This window comes from Geotrypetes seraphini, chromosome 11 (genome assembly GCF_902459505.1).
Source record: "Geotrypetes seraphini chromosome 11, aGeoSer1.1, whole genome shotgun sequence".
Lineage (NCBI taxonomy): Eukaryota > Metazoa > Chordata > Amphibia > Gymnophiona > Dermophiidae > Geotrypetes > Geotrypetes seraphini.
In genome coordinates this window covers 26391343-26406163 of record NC_047094.1, presented here as the reverse complement: position 1 = coordinate 26406163, position 14821 = coordinate 26391343, and the positions used below count along the sequence as shown (strand labels likewise).

The 14821-nt window shown below is 42.8% G+C and overlaps 1 protein-coding gene across 4 annotated transcripts in view; it reads left to right on the top strand.

The window, feature by feature from the left end:
• Window positions 1–14821, top strand: part of EEF2K (eukaryotic elongation factor 2 kinase) — an 85199-nt gene that overhangs the window by 28612 nt on the left and 41766 nt on the right. For 2 of the 4 annotated variants that reach the window (XM_033963432.1, XM_033963434.1), the window contains exons 3-6: window positions 1413–1460; window positions 3821–3921; window positions 8162–8222; window positions 10431–10468. In XM_033963432.1, coding sequence (XP_033819323.1) covers window positions 1413–1460; window positions 3821–3921; window positions 8162–8222; window positions 10431–10468 — 248 coding nt within the window. The remainder of the gene's footprint in view (window positions 1–1412; window positions 1461–3820; window positions 3922–8161; window positions 8223–10430; window positions 10469–14821) is intronic. The other 2 variants (XM_033963433.1, XM_033963435.1) reach the window with 1 other exon arrangement.

Sequence of the window (14821 nt, the reverse complement as noted above, 5' to 3'; positions counted from 1 at the left end):
GTTGTGACTTAGACCATGTAAAACATCGTCTTAAGTCACAAAAACCCATCTAAACTCACCAGATAAGTACTGCAAACACATAAAACAGACCCCCCCACACATACTATCCCAGTGATCACCGACCCACCCCCATAAAAATATTAATCACACTTTTAAAATTCAGCCTCCAGACCATCATCACCTGGCCATCTGGCATAGGAAAGCATAGTCGTCCAGCACAGAGGTGGCTTAAGTCATCTTGGGGGTGGGTTAAGGACCCATAGAGAGGAGGACCCATGCCCATAAGCCCCTGTAATCACTGCATTGATACTTAAACATGTGCACTGCTCTATACACCCTCAAAACCCTTTTCTACTGGCATATAAGTGGCTCCTGCAGCCATAAGGGCTATTGGGGTGGTAGATAGTGGGTCTAGGGGATTCTGGAGGTGGTTTGGGGGGCTCACTGTAACCTATAAGGGAGCTGTAGGGAGGAGAAGACATGGCACCCTTTTTGTGACATTCATAGCAGTGCCCTGTAAGGTGGCATGTCTGGGTGTTCAATCCATCACTTTGCAGACCCCTCCCATGTCCAACAGGGTTTGTTCTAGGCGTTTTGGACTTGGACGGAAAGTTGGACGGAAATGTGGTATAAAGATGGACGATTTAGCGGCTTGAACGATCAGATCAGCAGGACATATAATTAGACGATTTTCGAAACGAAAAAAAAGTTGGACGTATTTTTCAAAAATGTGTCTTAAGCTGTTTTTTTTACTTTGGATGACTTGCTAGATGGACGTAAATGGACTTACACGTCCCTTTCGATTATGCCCCTCTAAATGTTCCAACGCTGCTCTGACGCTCAATAGAATTCTTAATAATTTGCAAATAAATAGGTTAGCAGGTAGGTTAGAGATCTCAGAAATCAAGAGTACTTAATAAAAGCCAAATGCCTGGGTAGGAAAACAACCCCCTCTGCAGCTAGGGAAGTGAAGTGCAGGAAATCATTTTAACTTACCCCTTCTTCTACGAAACTGCGCTATCAGTTTGTAGTGCAGAGAGCCGCGCTGAATGACCTGCGCTGCTCCCGACGCTCATAGAGTTCCTATGCGCGTCGGGAGCGCAGTTTCATAGAAGAGGAGGGTTAATATTACTGGTTGAAGCAAAGTTGTTGTTTTTTTTTTTTTTGTTTTTTTGTTTTAGGAAGATAGCATGAAGTTCATAGACATGCTCTCATCTCTATAATGTCTTCAGGGATGTATGCTTTCTTTTATTTATTTATTTTTTACAGTAATTGTACTTTGATTTTAGGCTTGATGAACTACTGAATGCCAGCCCAGTTGTACAACAAATAGAGGGAAATATGAGCTTATTTATAACTTACATTTTTCACGTGAATTTGCTTCCTTTTAATGTTTCTCATGTGCTCTCCAGACTGACTCAGAGGTGCCTAAGCTGGATTCTTTGGTTGAACGAGGTCGGGTATGTCACATGCAACTGAATCGTCACTTTTCATAACCCATTCTTCTAATTCTCTCACTAATAGTGTGACCAAGTAGGCTGCATCTTTGCGTTCTTTAATATTTTTTCCCTGTCTTCACATTTCTGCGTGAAGTGGAACACGTACGCCATTTCACAGTGTCCTCATACCAGCATCCACCTCCTAGTTGGCGTTTTTACAATCGGACTTTGGCAAACTGTCCAAGGACTGTTCCTTGATGCAAAATATTTCAGAGTGGATAAATCTGCTTTGGGATGTCGATAAAAGAGCAGAATTTGGAGTTCATGTTTGAATGCTAGCATTTTACTCTTGATTTAATTTGCTCGTTGCTAAAATTGCAAAGAAAATCTAGCAGTTTTCAGGTTCTGTCGCAGAATGTACAAATAAAGCATCCTAGGAGAGGGTTTGTGTCAGGAAAGTCTCTACTACACCACTTGAAATGCATTTAATGCCCCCTCGGATCATCAAATTTCAGTGATTCTCGTGTGTCTTCATTGAGATTTAGGGGTCCTTTTACTAAGGCGTGCTAATCGATTTAACACACGCTAATCGAGGTAGCGTGCGCTAAATTCTAAGGCGCCCATAGAATAGAATTGGTGCCTTAGCATTTAGCACGCGCTAAATCGGTTAGTGTGCCTTAGTGAAAGGAACCCTTAAATAGCTATTTGGAATTTACCAATCAGGTAACAAATTATGGGACCCTTTTACAAGGCTGCGGCAAAAAGTGGCCTTTTTACACCTTTCTGCAGCCCTTTATTGTGACCAGAAAACGGCCAGTTTTCTATTTTCAGCACGCTAATGTTGGAACTGTTGTTCCTGGGTGAACCAGGAACAGTTTAATAAAAATAGATTAAAATTGTGTGGGCAACCTCACAGTAATCTGGGCAACTACCAGGTCAAATCCAAAGTAGGCAAAATGGTACAGTCTTAAAGGCAACAAAAGTACAAGCGCAGTGGTGTGCCCAAAGAGATTCCAGAATTTAACTTTATTTTTTAAAAAATTCCTTTTATAAATATACACTAGAATAGATGACATGCGAGTCGCATACGCAAGAGTCTGTCAATGTTATGAACGCCTGTGTGCGTAAGGATGTAACCACCCAGACAAGCATCATTCTTTGACGTGATTGGTCCTTGAAAACTAACGGCAAGTAATTTTACTTTTGTTTTTTATGCAACAAAGCAATCAAGGCTTTGATACTGTTTGGATCGTCATCTTTATGAACTTGGATTTTCAGCATTGACAGAAATTAAATTTTAAAAAAAGAGAACGACTGCAGATGGTGGATAATGAAATGCGTGTTTTCTTGTCGACTATCGAGCCGTGTTTTGAGTTAATTTGCTCTCAAAAACAAGCACATCCATCGCATTGATTAACAATTCTATTCTATCTACTTTAGTTTCACCATTGTTGCAATTACTCGTACATAGCTTAAAGAACTTTAAATAACTCTCAGATTTAATTTTTTTGTTGGTTTTGCAATTTTATAATTTCAGTTATAATGTGCCGTGAAAAACATTTGCTCCGTTTAGTGTGCCAGAGCTAAAAAGGTTTGAGAGAGACTGCCGTAGAAATTGAATGAGCTTTGTTGCATTTGCCATGCAAGAATTGCTTACCGCAGCTTTGTGAAAGGACCCCTGCATAATTGCTCTGCTACCGCATGTTGTGTTTGTGTGCAGGTAGTAGCAAAATCTGTACCAACGTTTTCCCTGTGATTTCTGTCTTGTCTGTTTACTAACCAGAGAATACTCAAGCGTGCCAGTAACCCTGCATGTGTCATTTTAAACGCACACGAATGAGATTGGCAAAACCAAACAAGCAAAAACCATGTTACCCCATTCTTTGACTATTTAACTTTTAACCCTTTCAGGACCATAAGGATCGTAGGCCAATTTTTGTGGTTTTGACGACATTTTTATGGTAAAAAGGGCTTGCAGATGCCAAAAAATTGATTTTTTTTGTGAAATATCATTATTTTTATTTTAAAAAAATCACACTTCTGGCTTATGGACAGTGTGGCAAGTGAATCTTCTCGTCAATCTGGCAACGACGCTAATGAATGAATGTCGGAACCAGTTTGTTTACATAAAGGCAGTATCCTATGGAATCCGTACATATCAAATTTAGAACTGTAGACTATCCCAATCAAAATGTATAGGATTTTAAAGTTATGGGACAAATATGTCCCTTGGTCCTGAAAGGGTTAAGCATATGGCAATTTAAAAAAATTTTGTAGTGTTTTTAATTTTGAAACTGCTTTGATTACTCTGTTGAAAGGCAGTATATCAAGTTTTTATTATGTTGGTACGCCTGTGACAAAGTCCTGTGTCGTTTCTATAGGAGGCCTGGAAACATGCCATTCAGAAAGCCAAACAGATGCCTGACCCCTGGGCAGAATTCCACCTGGAAGACATTGCCACAGAGCATGCGACGCGTCACAGGTCTGTAGCAATCGCCCGTGCTTCTCATGACAGTGAGTGTGTGCTAGGGGTATTTGTACAGGTGCTGCATCTATGCTGAAGCTTTCATGTAACTTGTTTCCACACCTTGCGGCCTTGGGCATGTCTGACCATATTTCAGGTTTATTTAGTTTTCTAATCTAATCTAATGCTTGACTTTATATACCGAATCATCATTCAAGGAAAGCTCGACTCGGTTTACAATAGTTAAGTTATCGAACAGAGAACCATGAAAGAATAAGACTAAGTTTGATGAAGTTAATTTTCAAAGTGTTTAGTAAATAAAGTAGTTTTTAAGGATTTGCGAAAAGATTGAAGTGAGCCGGAACTCCTTAAAAGAAGTGGAAGGTCATTCCCCAGTTGAGCTAGCTTAAAAATCAAAGATTGACTGAAAAACTTAACTCCCTTAATCCCTTTTTTGGAAGGAAGAGATAATTTGAATTGTTAATCATCTCTTGCAAAAGAAAATCTATAAACATTCCAGGATAGAGGAAGGAGAGGAGTAAAAATGCCAGGTAAAATTTTAAAAACAACACAGGCACACTTAAATTGAACTCTAAAACAAACTGGGAGCCAATGAAGACTCTGAAGCAACGGCGTCACGTGATCAAATTTACGTTTCCCAAAAATCAATTTCGCAGCAGTGTTTTGAATTAATCGCAATCTGTAGAGGCAAGTTTTTGTAACACCGAGTTAAATAAAGTTGCAATAGTCAAGACGAGATAATATAATTGACTGAACTAAAGTGGAAAAGTGACGGTGATGAAAGAGATGTCTAACCTTCCTCAGCATACGTAGATTAAAAAAACATTTCTTGACCACAGAGTTAATTTGATCTTTAAAAGAGAGAGAGGAGTCAAGAAAAACTCCCAATACCTTGGCAGAGAACTCATTCTGAAGGGAGAATCCAGAAACTAAAACTACAGAAAGAGGAAGACAGTCCAGTTTTGGGCCTAACCATAGTAATTTGGTTTTAGTTGTATTAAGCTTCATCCGGGCGAACTGAGCCCAGGCTTGAAGTTTTGAAATACAAAGATTTACTTTAGATGGTAGGTCAGTAATGTCCGGATCTATCTCTATCAAAATAAAAATATCGTCCACATAAGTGAATAGAGTTTGCCAAGATGGCAGCTTGAAAATATTCAAGGTGGTCATATAGAGATTGAATAAGATTGGAGAAAGTGGGGGAACCCTGAGGAACCCAAGGGGGCTGCCAAAAATTAGAAGTATTACCAAGAAAATTCACTTGAGTAGGAACGATACTGAAGAAATTTAGAGAACCAGTCCAAAACTGCCTGATGAAGACCTATATTAGATATCTATGTGTTTTGCATAATTTAAATCGTGGCATGCACAGCCTCTGGACTTCTGATTACTCAGCTAAGGAGGGATAACAGGAAATACGTGAGAGAGAAATTAGGTGGCACAGGGATAATTCTGATAGATTTGGTTGATAGCTGGTATTTTACGCTCTAACTAGAAGAGTATTAAACCCAGCAGGGCCATTTAGCTGCGGTGAGAATTGGCTACAAGCAATGTAGGCAGTTGCCTTGTGCATGAGTTGTGTATTGTTGCTGAGGTGTGATTGCCGCTGTTATGCGCAGTCCCAGCCCTGCCGCAGCATTGGAGCAGGACAGTTTGGAGTGGAGTCTCCACACCCTGAGGCACTGACATGCCTGAGCTGCCCTGCCCTTCAGGTGAATTTCCATGTTAACAGGACACCCGTGCTGAAGGGGGGGAGGGGGAGGTAGAGCAGGGGGGGCATGAGGGCTTGCGCACCTAAATTTGAATTTTCTTGCTTCATCTGCAGCTGCTCGGTGGGTTGGTGGTGGAAGTGAGATGGGAGAGGGGTGGATTTGGGCAGAAACAATCGGGGAGAGGGAAGTTCCCTCCTATGACTTGTAGGAGGGAGGGAGGAGGTATGGGACTTGTATACCACCCTTTTGTTGTTATACATTCAAAGCACGTTACCTATATACAGGTACTTATTTTGTACCTGGGGCAATGGAGGAATAAATGACTTGCCCAGGGTCACAAGGAGCAGTGCTGGGATTTGATCCCACAAACTCAGGTTGCTGAGGCAGCAGCTTTACCACGAGGCCACTCCTCACAGAATCAATTAATTGTGCATGAATGTATATTTCTTGCAACATACGCTCACATTTCGAAATCAGAATTACCTCATAAAAGTTTTAAGAAAAAGCATTCTTCTGTTGATGGGGGTTTTTTTTTTTTAACAAATTTAGTACACATTATTCAAAATCTAAAACTGAGTAACTTACTAAACTATATAGATGGTGACCGTTGAACACCGTTTCCTGAATCAGAAAAGAATTATAAGCACAGAGGAGGAAACCATATACAATAAACTAGAGAGAGATCCAGGAAAGTCATCAATAAAGGCCTGCTGTTGTGCTTTATGAAATATTAGCAACTAACAGGTCATTGGTGAGGCCCCACTTGGAGTATTATGTTCAGTTTTGGAGACCGTATCTGGCGAAAGACGTAAGAAGACTTGAGGCGGTCCAGAGGAGGGCGACGAAAATGATAGGAGGCTTGAGCCAGAAGACGTATGAGAAGAGACTGGAAGCCCTGAATATTTATACCCTAGAGGAAAGGAGAGACAGGGGAGATATGATTCAGACGTTCAAATACTTGAAGGGTATTAACGTAGAACAAAATCTTTTCTAGAGAAAGGAAAATGGTAAAACCAGAGGACATAATTTGAGGTTGAGGGGTGGTAGATTCAGGGGCAATGTTAGGAAATTCTACTTTACGGAGAGGGTGGTGGATGCCTGGAATGCGCTCCCGAGAGAGGTGGTGGAGAGTAAAACTGTGACTGAGTTCAAAGAAGCGTGGGATGAACACAGAAGATTTAGAATCAGAAAATAATATTAAATATTGAACTAGGCCAGTTACTGGGCAGACTTGCACGGTCTGTGTCTGTGTATGGCCGTTTGGTGGTAGATGGGCAGGGGAGGGCTTCAATGGCTGGGAGGGTGTAGATGGGCTGGAGTAAGTCTTAACAGAGATTTCGGCAGTTGGAACCCAAGCACAGTACCGGGTAAAGCTTTGGATTCTTGCCCAGAAATAGCTAAGAAGAAAAAATTTAAAAAAATAAATAAAAAAAAATTGAAATTGAATCAGATTGGGCAGACTGGATGGACCATTCGGGTCTTTATCTGTCGTCATCTACTATGTTACTATGTAACTTCTGATTTTAAAAAAAACAACAGAATACTGTACTCCCATTAGTTTGTTGTATAATCGACCAATACAGTGGAAATCGGCCCTCACAGCTGCGTTAATGCCCACCCTTTAGCCTGTAGGTGAGAACTTTTACGTCATCATTGCTTGCAAGTATCTACCGAACTGCGGCCCTGGTGAGGTGAGGTTCAGATTTTATTCCAAACCATCTGACACAAGCAGCCACTCCTAATAGTTAAGATGGTGAAATGGGGCATTTTTTTAGAAGGGAGTAGCACTCTGCCCTGCTCATCCTGCTGTCTTGAAAAAGCATTGTGTTTAGCTTAGGACTTGGATGGATTTGTACACCCTGGTTTGGGCACCAACGTTTCCAGTGTGGAATGTGAGAGGTTTGCAGCTATGCTTTAGCTTGGCAGCTTCTCCCAGCAGCTCTTGTGCTCGGCCTGTGTGACCACCGCTGTGCTTTATATAGAGAGGATTCCCTGGGAGGGCTAGAGCTTACCAGCAAGGTTAAAATCGCACCTGGCCTCGACATGCACTGTTCAGGCTTGCACGTGGCAATTTGCCAATGGCTCCGGGGAGAAATCAATTTAAAACGTCGCTCTGCCTTGTTTCAAAAGCTTTCGCACAATAAATATATGATATTTGTTTTAACTGGTTTATTACTAATGGGTGGGATGGGTGGGGAGGGATTCTTTTATGCTTTGATGATTATAAGTAAGGATGTAAAATGATTTGGAAAATTTATTTTTGATTGAATATTATACACTTGTTGTAAGATATGAAAACGAATAAAGATTAAAAAAAAAAAAAAAAAAGCTTTCTCACAAGTCATCCCGTTTTAAAAGCATAAAGTTTGTGACAAAATGTTGGTTCAGTGGAAGAAATGACCTTGTATTACCTGCTGCTTTAATTTTATATAACTGAATGGCATTTGGTTTAGAAGTTAATGAACTTTTACGCTGAAGATATTCCTGGTAGCTTGGACTAATTGCTTTGTTTCTGGATTTTGCAGGTACAATGCCGTTACTGGGGAGTGGGTGGAAGATGAAGTGCTTATAAAAATGGCTGCACAGGTGAGAAGAGGATCTTGCCTAACGCTGGGGTGGGTGTTGGTTTTTCCAGTTCTAGTATTACTCTTACCCTCCCCCCCCCTGTTTACAAAACCGTGAAAGCAGTTCTTGGCGTTGAATGCGCTGCGCTGGTCCTGACACTCATAGAGTTCCTATGAGCATCGGGAGCAGCGCAGAGCATTCATTGCGCCGACCTGCGCTAAAAACTGCTTTTGCGGTTTTGTAAAGGGGGGTGGTTAGTGCAGTTTGGAGACCCAGGCCCAGCTTTAGTTGTTATGCAGACTGGGCGAATGCAAATGGTGGCAGCATCTGGGAATGGCAGAGAGAGAGAGATGTTGCAGTCAGCAAAGCAATAGATCCTGGCAAACATCAGTGCATACATTTTATTCATAAAGAAGGTAAACGACTTTCAGAAGTTGCCCTCCTAAAATGGGTATGTTTGTTTATTTCTCACCCGCCCTTATCCAGGGCAAGTTACATATTAACATACAAAATAAAAGATTTACATTTATCGTACAAAACACTTCAGAGACACACTATAACAAATTACATACTTACATATCAAATCAAATTACATATAACATACACGTCGCATATCATTTAAGGCCAAAACTGGCCAAACCCACACATACATCAAAATATAAAATTCCATAAGTCATACAAGATGCCTGTGTGTGTGTGTGATGTAAAAGGTTGCATATTCTGTACAAAAAATTTTTTCCATAGAATTTGATCATTTCAAACTGGATCATGGGATAAACCCTTTTCTGTCCTGATAAACTCCAACTCCTATCTTTCCTTTAGAAAAATGCTAAAGACCTATTTTTTTTGACAAATTCTTCTGAATGTGATTTTAATACATTGTGCTTGTACATTCTCTTAATTTCTGTTAACCGTGTTGAACTGAGAGGTTACTGCGGTATTTAAGTGAATTTGTTATGTTGTGTTTGTGTACACACATAAAACCAAGAAGGAAACCACAGATCTGATGTACTTGATGCAGGCACTTTATTGCATCAATAAAACGTTCTTTTCGAAGTGGTCCACCTTCGTTCAAGAGAAACAAGGATCCAACACGGTCCATGTTTCGACTAAAACATCTTCCTTAAGGGTCCAAGGTGTTACTTTGTAATGAAAGCAAAATAGAGCGCGACAACGTTCAAAGGATTCTGGTGCCTGTTGCGATGAGCACAGGAGAGATGTTGACAGGATAAAAACCATGAAGAAATCTGCCTCAAAGCAAAATACAAATGAAAGAAAATTTTATGTTTAAGAGTGATGTCCAGTTAGGCGTCTTCATGATTGTTTTGGGAGTGTTGGCTTTGAGTAATCATGACTTAACTTTAATCTAAGGGGGGGGGGGCGCAAGGCTGAAAGCTTGCCTGGGGTACTTAAAATTCTTGTACCAGTTCTGCTGAGGCCTGATTTCTTCTGGAGGGAGCAGAGAGCAATTTTTGGTAGTAGTAAGGAGCTTTGTGGATTTAAGGGTGGTTTATTCATACACGTTAACCTGCATACCTATACTTGCGTTGGGATTTTGCAGAGCGGCATTTTAGAACCATACCTGTCTAGTGATAGGTAACAGCCAGATTAGAGAATGACACGGGGAAAAATTTTTCCCCGTCCCCATGGGAACTCATTTTCCAGTCCCTGCAAGTTCTTTTCCTGCAAGCTTCGTCCTCATCTGCACACGCTTCAAACACTTTAAAATCATAAGTAGCAACATTCTAGAGCTCAGATTGTGATGTCATAATGCCTAAGCTCTGTCCTCATCTGCACAAGCCTCAAACACTTTAAAATCATAAGTAGCAACATTCTAGAGCTCAGATTGTGATGTCATAATGCCTCATTCCACCAATGCCTAAGCTCTGTCCTCATCTGCACAAGCCTCAAACACTTTAAAATCCTAAGTGTTCGAGGCTTGTGCGGTTAAGGCAGAGCTTAAAGGAATGGGGCAGGGACAGGAACAGCAACAAAACTCGCGGGGACGGGGAAAACTTTGTCCCCGTGTCATTCTCTAATCCAGACAGAATCCATGCACAGAATATGGCCATATTTCAGTCCCCTTGTGAAAACCTATTTATTTTCTGATCAGGGAGGAGGGGTGGATTGGTACTTGAGGTTTGCTAAAAATGTATTTCTGGGAGAGCCAGTGGTACATTGACTTGTGAATTTATCCATTATGCTTATACTCTTTCTTTATTTTCCCAGCCATTTGGTCGCGGGGCGATGAGGGAATGTTACAGAACGTAAGTACCAAAGTCTGTGCTTCTGTTTTGTTGTTAAACTATAAACTCAACAAAATCAGCAAACAATATGGGGAGAAGAGGACACCTCTTCCCATATACTCAAGAAGAAGGGGGTGAATGAAAATGTCTATGAAAGATCTCCTATGTGATAAATCTATAAGTGTAAGAGACTTCAGTATCAGGGAACTATAGTACAATTCAGTACTTCTAATCAGTGTCCCCCGGGCTGACAACTCTCATGAGGACTATTGAAGCCCGAGTGAGTTCGCCCAATACATCATCATGTCTCTATTGCATAACATGCAAATCAAAAACTTAATCAAAATCAGTGAAAAAATATGTGAAATTCATAATTCATTCATTCATCTCTCTCTTTCAACGATAAGTCCTCAAAATTAAAAGTTCAATAATGAATGTCCAATGAAGGTGTACCAGCACAATGTATAGCAATAAATATAATAAGAATTCAACACAAAAAATATTCAACTTATCTGTGTAAAAAAGTTGAAAAAGTCCATGACTCTCTAAGGTAAGTCCATGGTGTGCCCGACAGTGCTCTGTTTCGCTTTCTTCTTCAAGAGTCGAACCTCCTCCGACTGAAGTCTTTCAAATCAATGTGCGCTCTTGGCGGTAAACAAATCTATTCAAAATTAAATGTAAGAGGTGAGTACTCGAAGAGATTTTACTATCGCTACAGCCCACACATTAGAAAACAGTAATGGCGAGGGAAGTGACGTCATCCCAGCGCATGGCTGCCTAACTCGGGAGCTCCGTAGGGGCCGGTGAGAAAAAGAGCTTTTTCAGCTTCTAGCGCTAAAACGCGCTTATTATTAAAATCGCGGTTCGCGGGTGAAGCCATGGCGACGCGGAAGAAACTTGACAAATTTAAATATTTCGGCGATGGAGGAGAGAAAACAGCGAGTGAGACACAGGGGAGTGCAGGAGATGCGCTTAAAATGGCCGCGGGGCCGTCGGCGCCGGCAGAGCTGATTGAGGCTGGGACTTTGGCGATCTCGGGGGAGCTCAGTGAGACGGTGCACAAGTCTTTTCAAACGTGGTTCCAGGACCTGAAGGATGAAATGGTAGGAGTGAGAGTGGATGTGAAAGCTGCCCTGGCGGAGCTCCGTGCGGATGTGGGGGAGTTGGGAGCCAGAGTGATAGCCTCTGAAGAGCACGTGGAGGCTCTGTCTGCCACAGTTACTGGGGTCAAGGAATCCACAGACCATTTAACATCTGAGCTGCAGGAACTACAGGCGCAGGTGGAGGATCTGGAGAATAGGTCACGCCGGTGTAACCTGCGATTTAAGGGAATCCCGGAGGGGGAGGCGTATCGTGATTGCAAGACTGTGGTGCGGGAGTTTTGTCAGAGCCTCCTAGGTGTGGATGGAGCTGAGATACCTGAGGAGATTAAACTACAGAGAGCGCATTGGAGCTTGGGTCCTGTGAGAAGTCCTGGCTATAAAGATATCATCGCTTGCTTTGCGGATTTTTCCCTTAAAGAGAAGATTTTGCAGATGGCACGGCGCCACCCCCGGTTTCGTTGGAAAGAGTTGGAAGTGGGTGTCTACCAGGACCTAGCATGGTCTACATTACAGAAGCGCAGGGCGTTCAAAGAGGTCACGCAAGTGCTGAGGGATGGTGGCCACAAGTACAGGTGGCTGTTCCCCTTTGGAGTCTGGCTTACTGTCAACGGGAGGTCTCGAAAGGTGGCTACGGTCACGGAAGCCTGGATAGCTATGAAAGAGCTGGGTTGTGTGAATATCCCGGAGACGGTGCCAGCGCCGGCTACAGCTAGTACTTCGGGAGTACCTGGCGCTTGGTCTACAGTTCTGCGCTCTGGCAAGCGAGCAGCTAAACAGGGGACCTGATGATGAAGAGGACTTACCATCTAGACTATTCTTTAACGAGGCCACTTTGATTGGCATGGACTGGGAGAGGTGCTGAGTGGTGTGCCATCTCCGGTCTGATTCTTGGAAAGAGACTCTGCACTTTCTGATGTTTCTCTTTAGCTTTACTGGCGGCTTGTTTTGCTGCAAATTTTGGTTTTGTGTTGTTGACATGGGGAGCTGCTTGGGCTAGTCGCCTGGGGTACTTTTCACTTTCTAAGGGTTGGCTAGACCTTCACTGAGGGGGTCAGCTTCGGGTATGGGGGGAGGGGGGGGGGTTGGGAGGGAGTCAAAGTAAACTTCTTACTATTGGATCATGGAATGTAAACGGTTTAAACAATCCGGGTAAACGTAGTATAGTATATCGTGAATTGAATAGATTAAAATGGGATATATGTATGCTGCAGGAAACTCATTTGAGACCCAGACATGTGGGGATCTTGCGATCCTCTTACTTTGAGCAAGTATGGACGCATCAAAGTGTTCAGTCTGCTAAGAAGGTGGGAGGACTGGCAATTTTTATCCGAAAGGGATTGGGTTTTACTGTTCAGAAGGTGTATAGAGATTCTGGGGGACGGTGTCTGGCTCTGCAGGGTACAATACAGGGCCGTCCTATCACTGTAATTAACATTTATGGTCCTAATGGGGGTCAGGCGGCCTTCTATGGTTCTCTTACAGATGATTTAGTCAATTTTGTTAGGGGGTCTGTATATTTGGGGGGGGGATTTTAATGTCACTCCGGATGTGCTGCTGGATCACTCCCGGGGAGGACTTCGATCATCGTCCCGAGCTTCTCGAAAGGCTTTTCTTGCCCTGATGTCCTCCTTGGGCTTGATTGACAGTTGGCGCTTGCATCACCCTTCCCAGAGGGCATATACCCATTATTCATCTGTTCATGGTTCTTATGCTAGGATTGACAGTATCTGGACTCATCGTAATCAATGGGGGGGAATCAGAACTGCTGAAATTGAAGCTAAACATATCTCTGATCATGCGCCTGTCTGGATAGCTTGTGAAGGCTGTTGGGATGTGGGGCATCATCGGACCTTTTGGAGGCTTAATGAATCACTGTTAAAGCATACAGAGGTGGACAGGGAGGTGGGAGAGGCTATTACCAATTATCTACATGACAATGATAATGGCGAGGTGGGTGACTCCATATTGTGGGATGCCCTTAAGGCTGTGATCCGTGGGGTCTTTATTAAATGGGGGACGCGCCTTAAGCGACAGCGGGAGCGTAGAACTATATCCCTTCGGGAGACTTTGATATCTTTGGGGAGGCAACATCAGTGCTCTCCTGACCCAGAAGTGTTTGCACGGCTACTGAGAGCGCGACATGAACTTTCTCTTCTACAGATGGAAGAGATTGATTTTTATAGACTAAGATTGCGCCAGACGATATATGAATATAGCAATAAAGCGGGCTCGCGACTTGCTCGATACATTAAATTGAAACAAGCCAGAACCGCTATTACCCGAATTAGGGATATGGAGGGGAAAATGCAGTGTACTGATGGGACCATTAAGAAGGTTTTTCTTTCCTACTACACCAACTTATATGGGAAAGTGGAGGGGGTACACTTGGACTCTATCACGGCGTATTTAGATAAAGTGACGTTGCCATGCCTGGGAGACTCGGATATAGGATATCTTAATAGTCCTGTTTCCTTGGGGGAGGTACTGGGGGTGATCACCAGGCTGAAATTGGGAAAGTCCCCGGGTTTAGATGGGTACACTAATAGTTTTTACAAACAGTATCGGGTCCATCTAGCTCCTCTATTGGTACGGGTTATTAATGGGGTGAGGGAAGGGAATTCACTCCCGCCATCGATGGGGGACGCGGGTATTTCGGTATTGCTTAAACCGGGGAGAGATTCTGATAGTTGTGGTGCATATCGGCCCATTTCTTTATTGAACACCGATGCAAAAATTTTGGCTAAAGTTTTGGCCCTCAGGCTGGGGAAATGCTTGCCTAGCCTGATTCATATGGATCAATCGGGGTTTATTCAAAGACGTCAGGTTGGGGACAATATCCGAAGAACGCTGCATCTTCTCTGGGAGGCGCAGCACACTTTGGATAAAGTAGCTCTCTTAGCAGTTGATGCGGAGAAAGCTTTTGATCAGGTGGGTTGGGACTTTTTATGGCAGGTCATGGAGCGGACGGGGTGTGGGGATTTCTTTCTGGCTTGGGTGCGAGCATTCTACCGGTCACCGAGGGCGACTATTAGGGTGAATGGGGACTACACAGAGTTTTTTTCAATTGAACGGGGTACACGTCAGGGGTGCCCTCTCTCTCCGCTTTTGTTTGCACTGTCTATTGAACCCTTAGCTATCCACATACGTGAACATCCAGACATGAGGGGTTTATGGATCGGGGCTCAGGAACATCGGCTTGCGTTATTTGCTGATGATGTTTTGTTATATGTGCGTGACCCTGAACTTTCCCTCCCTATCTTGTTAGACATTT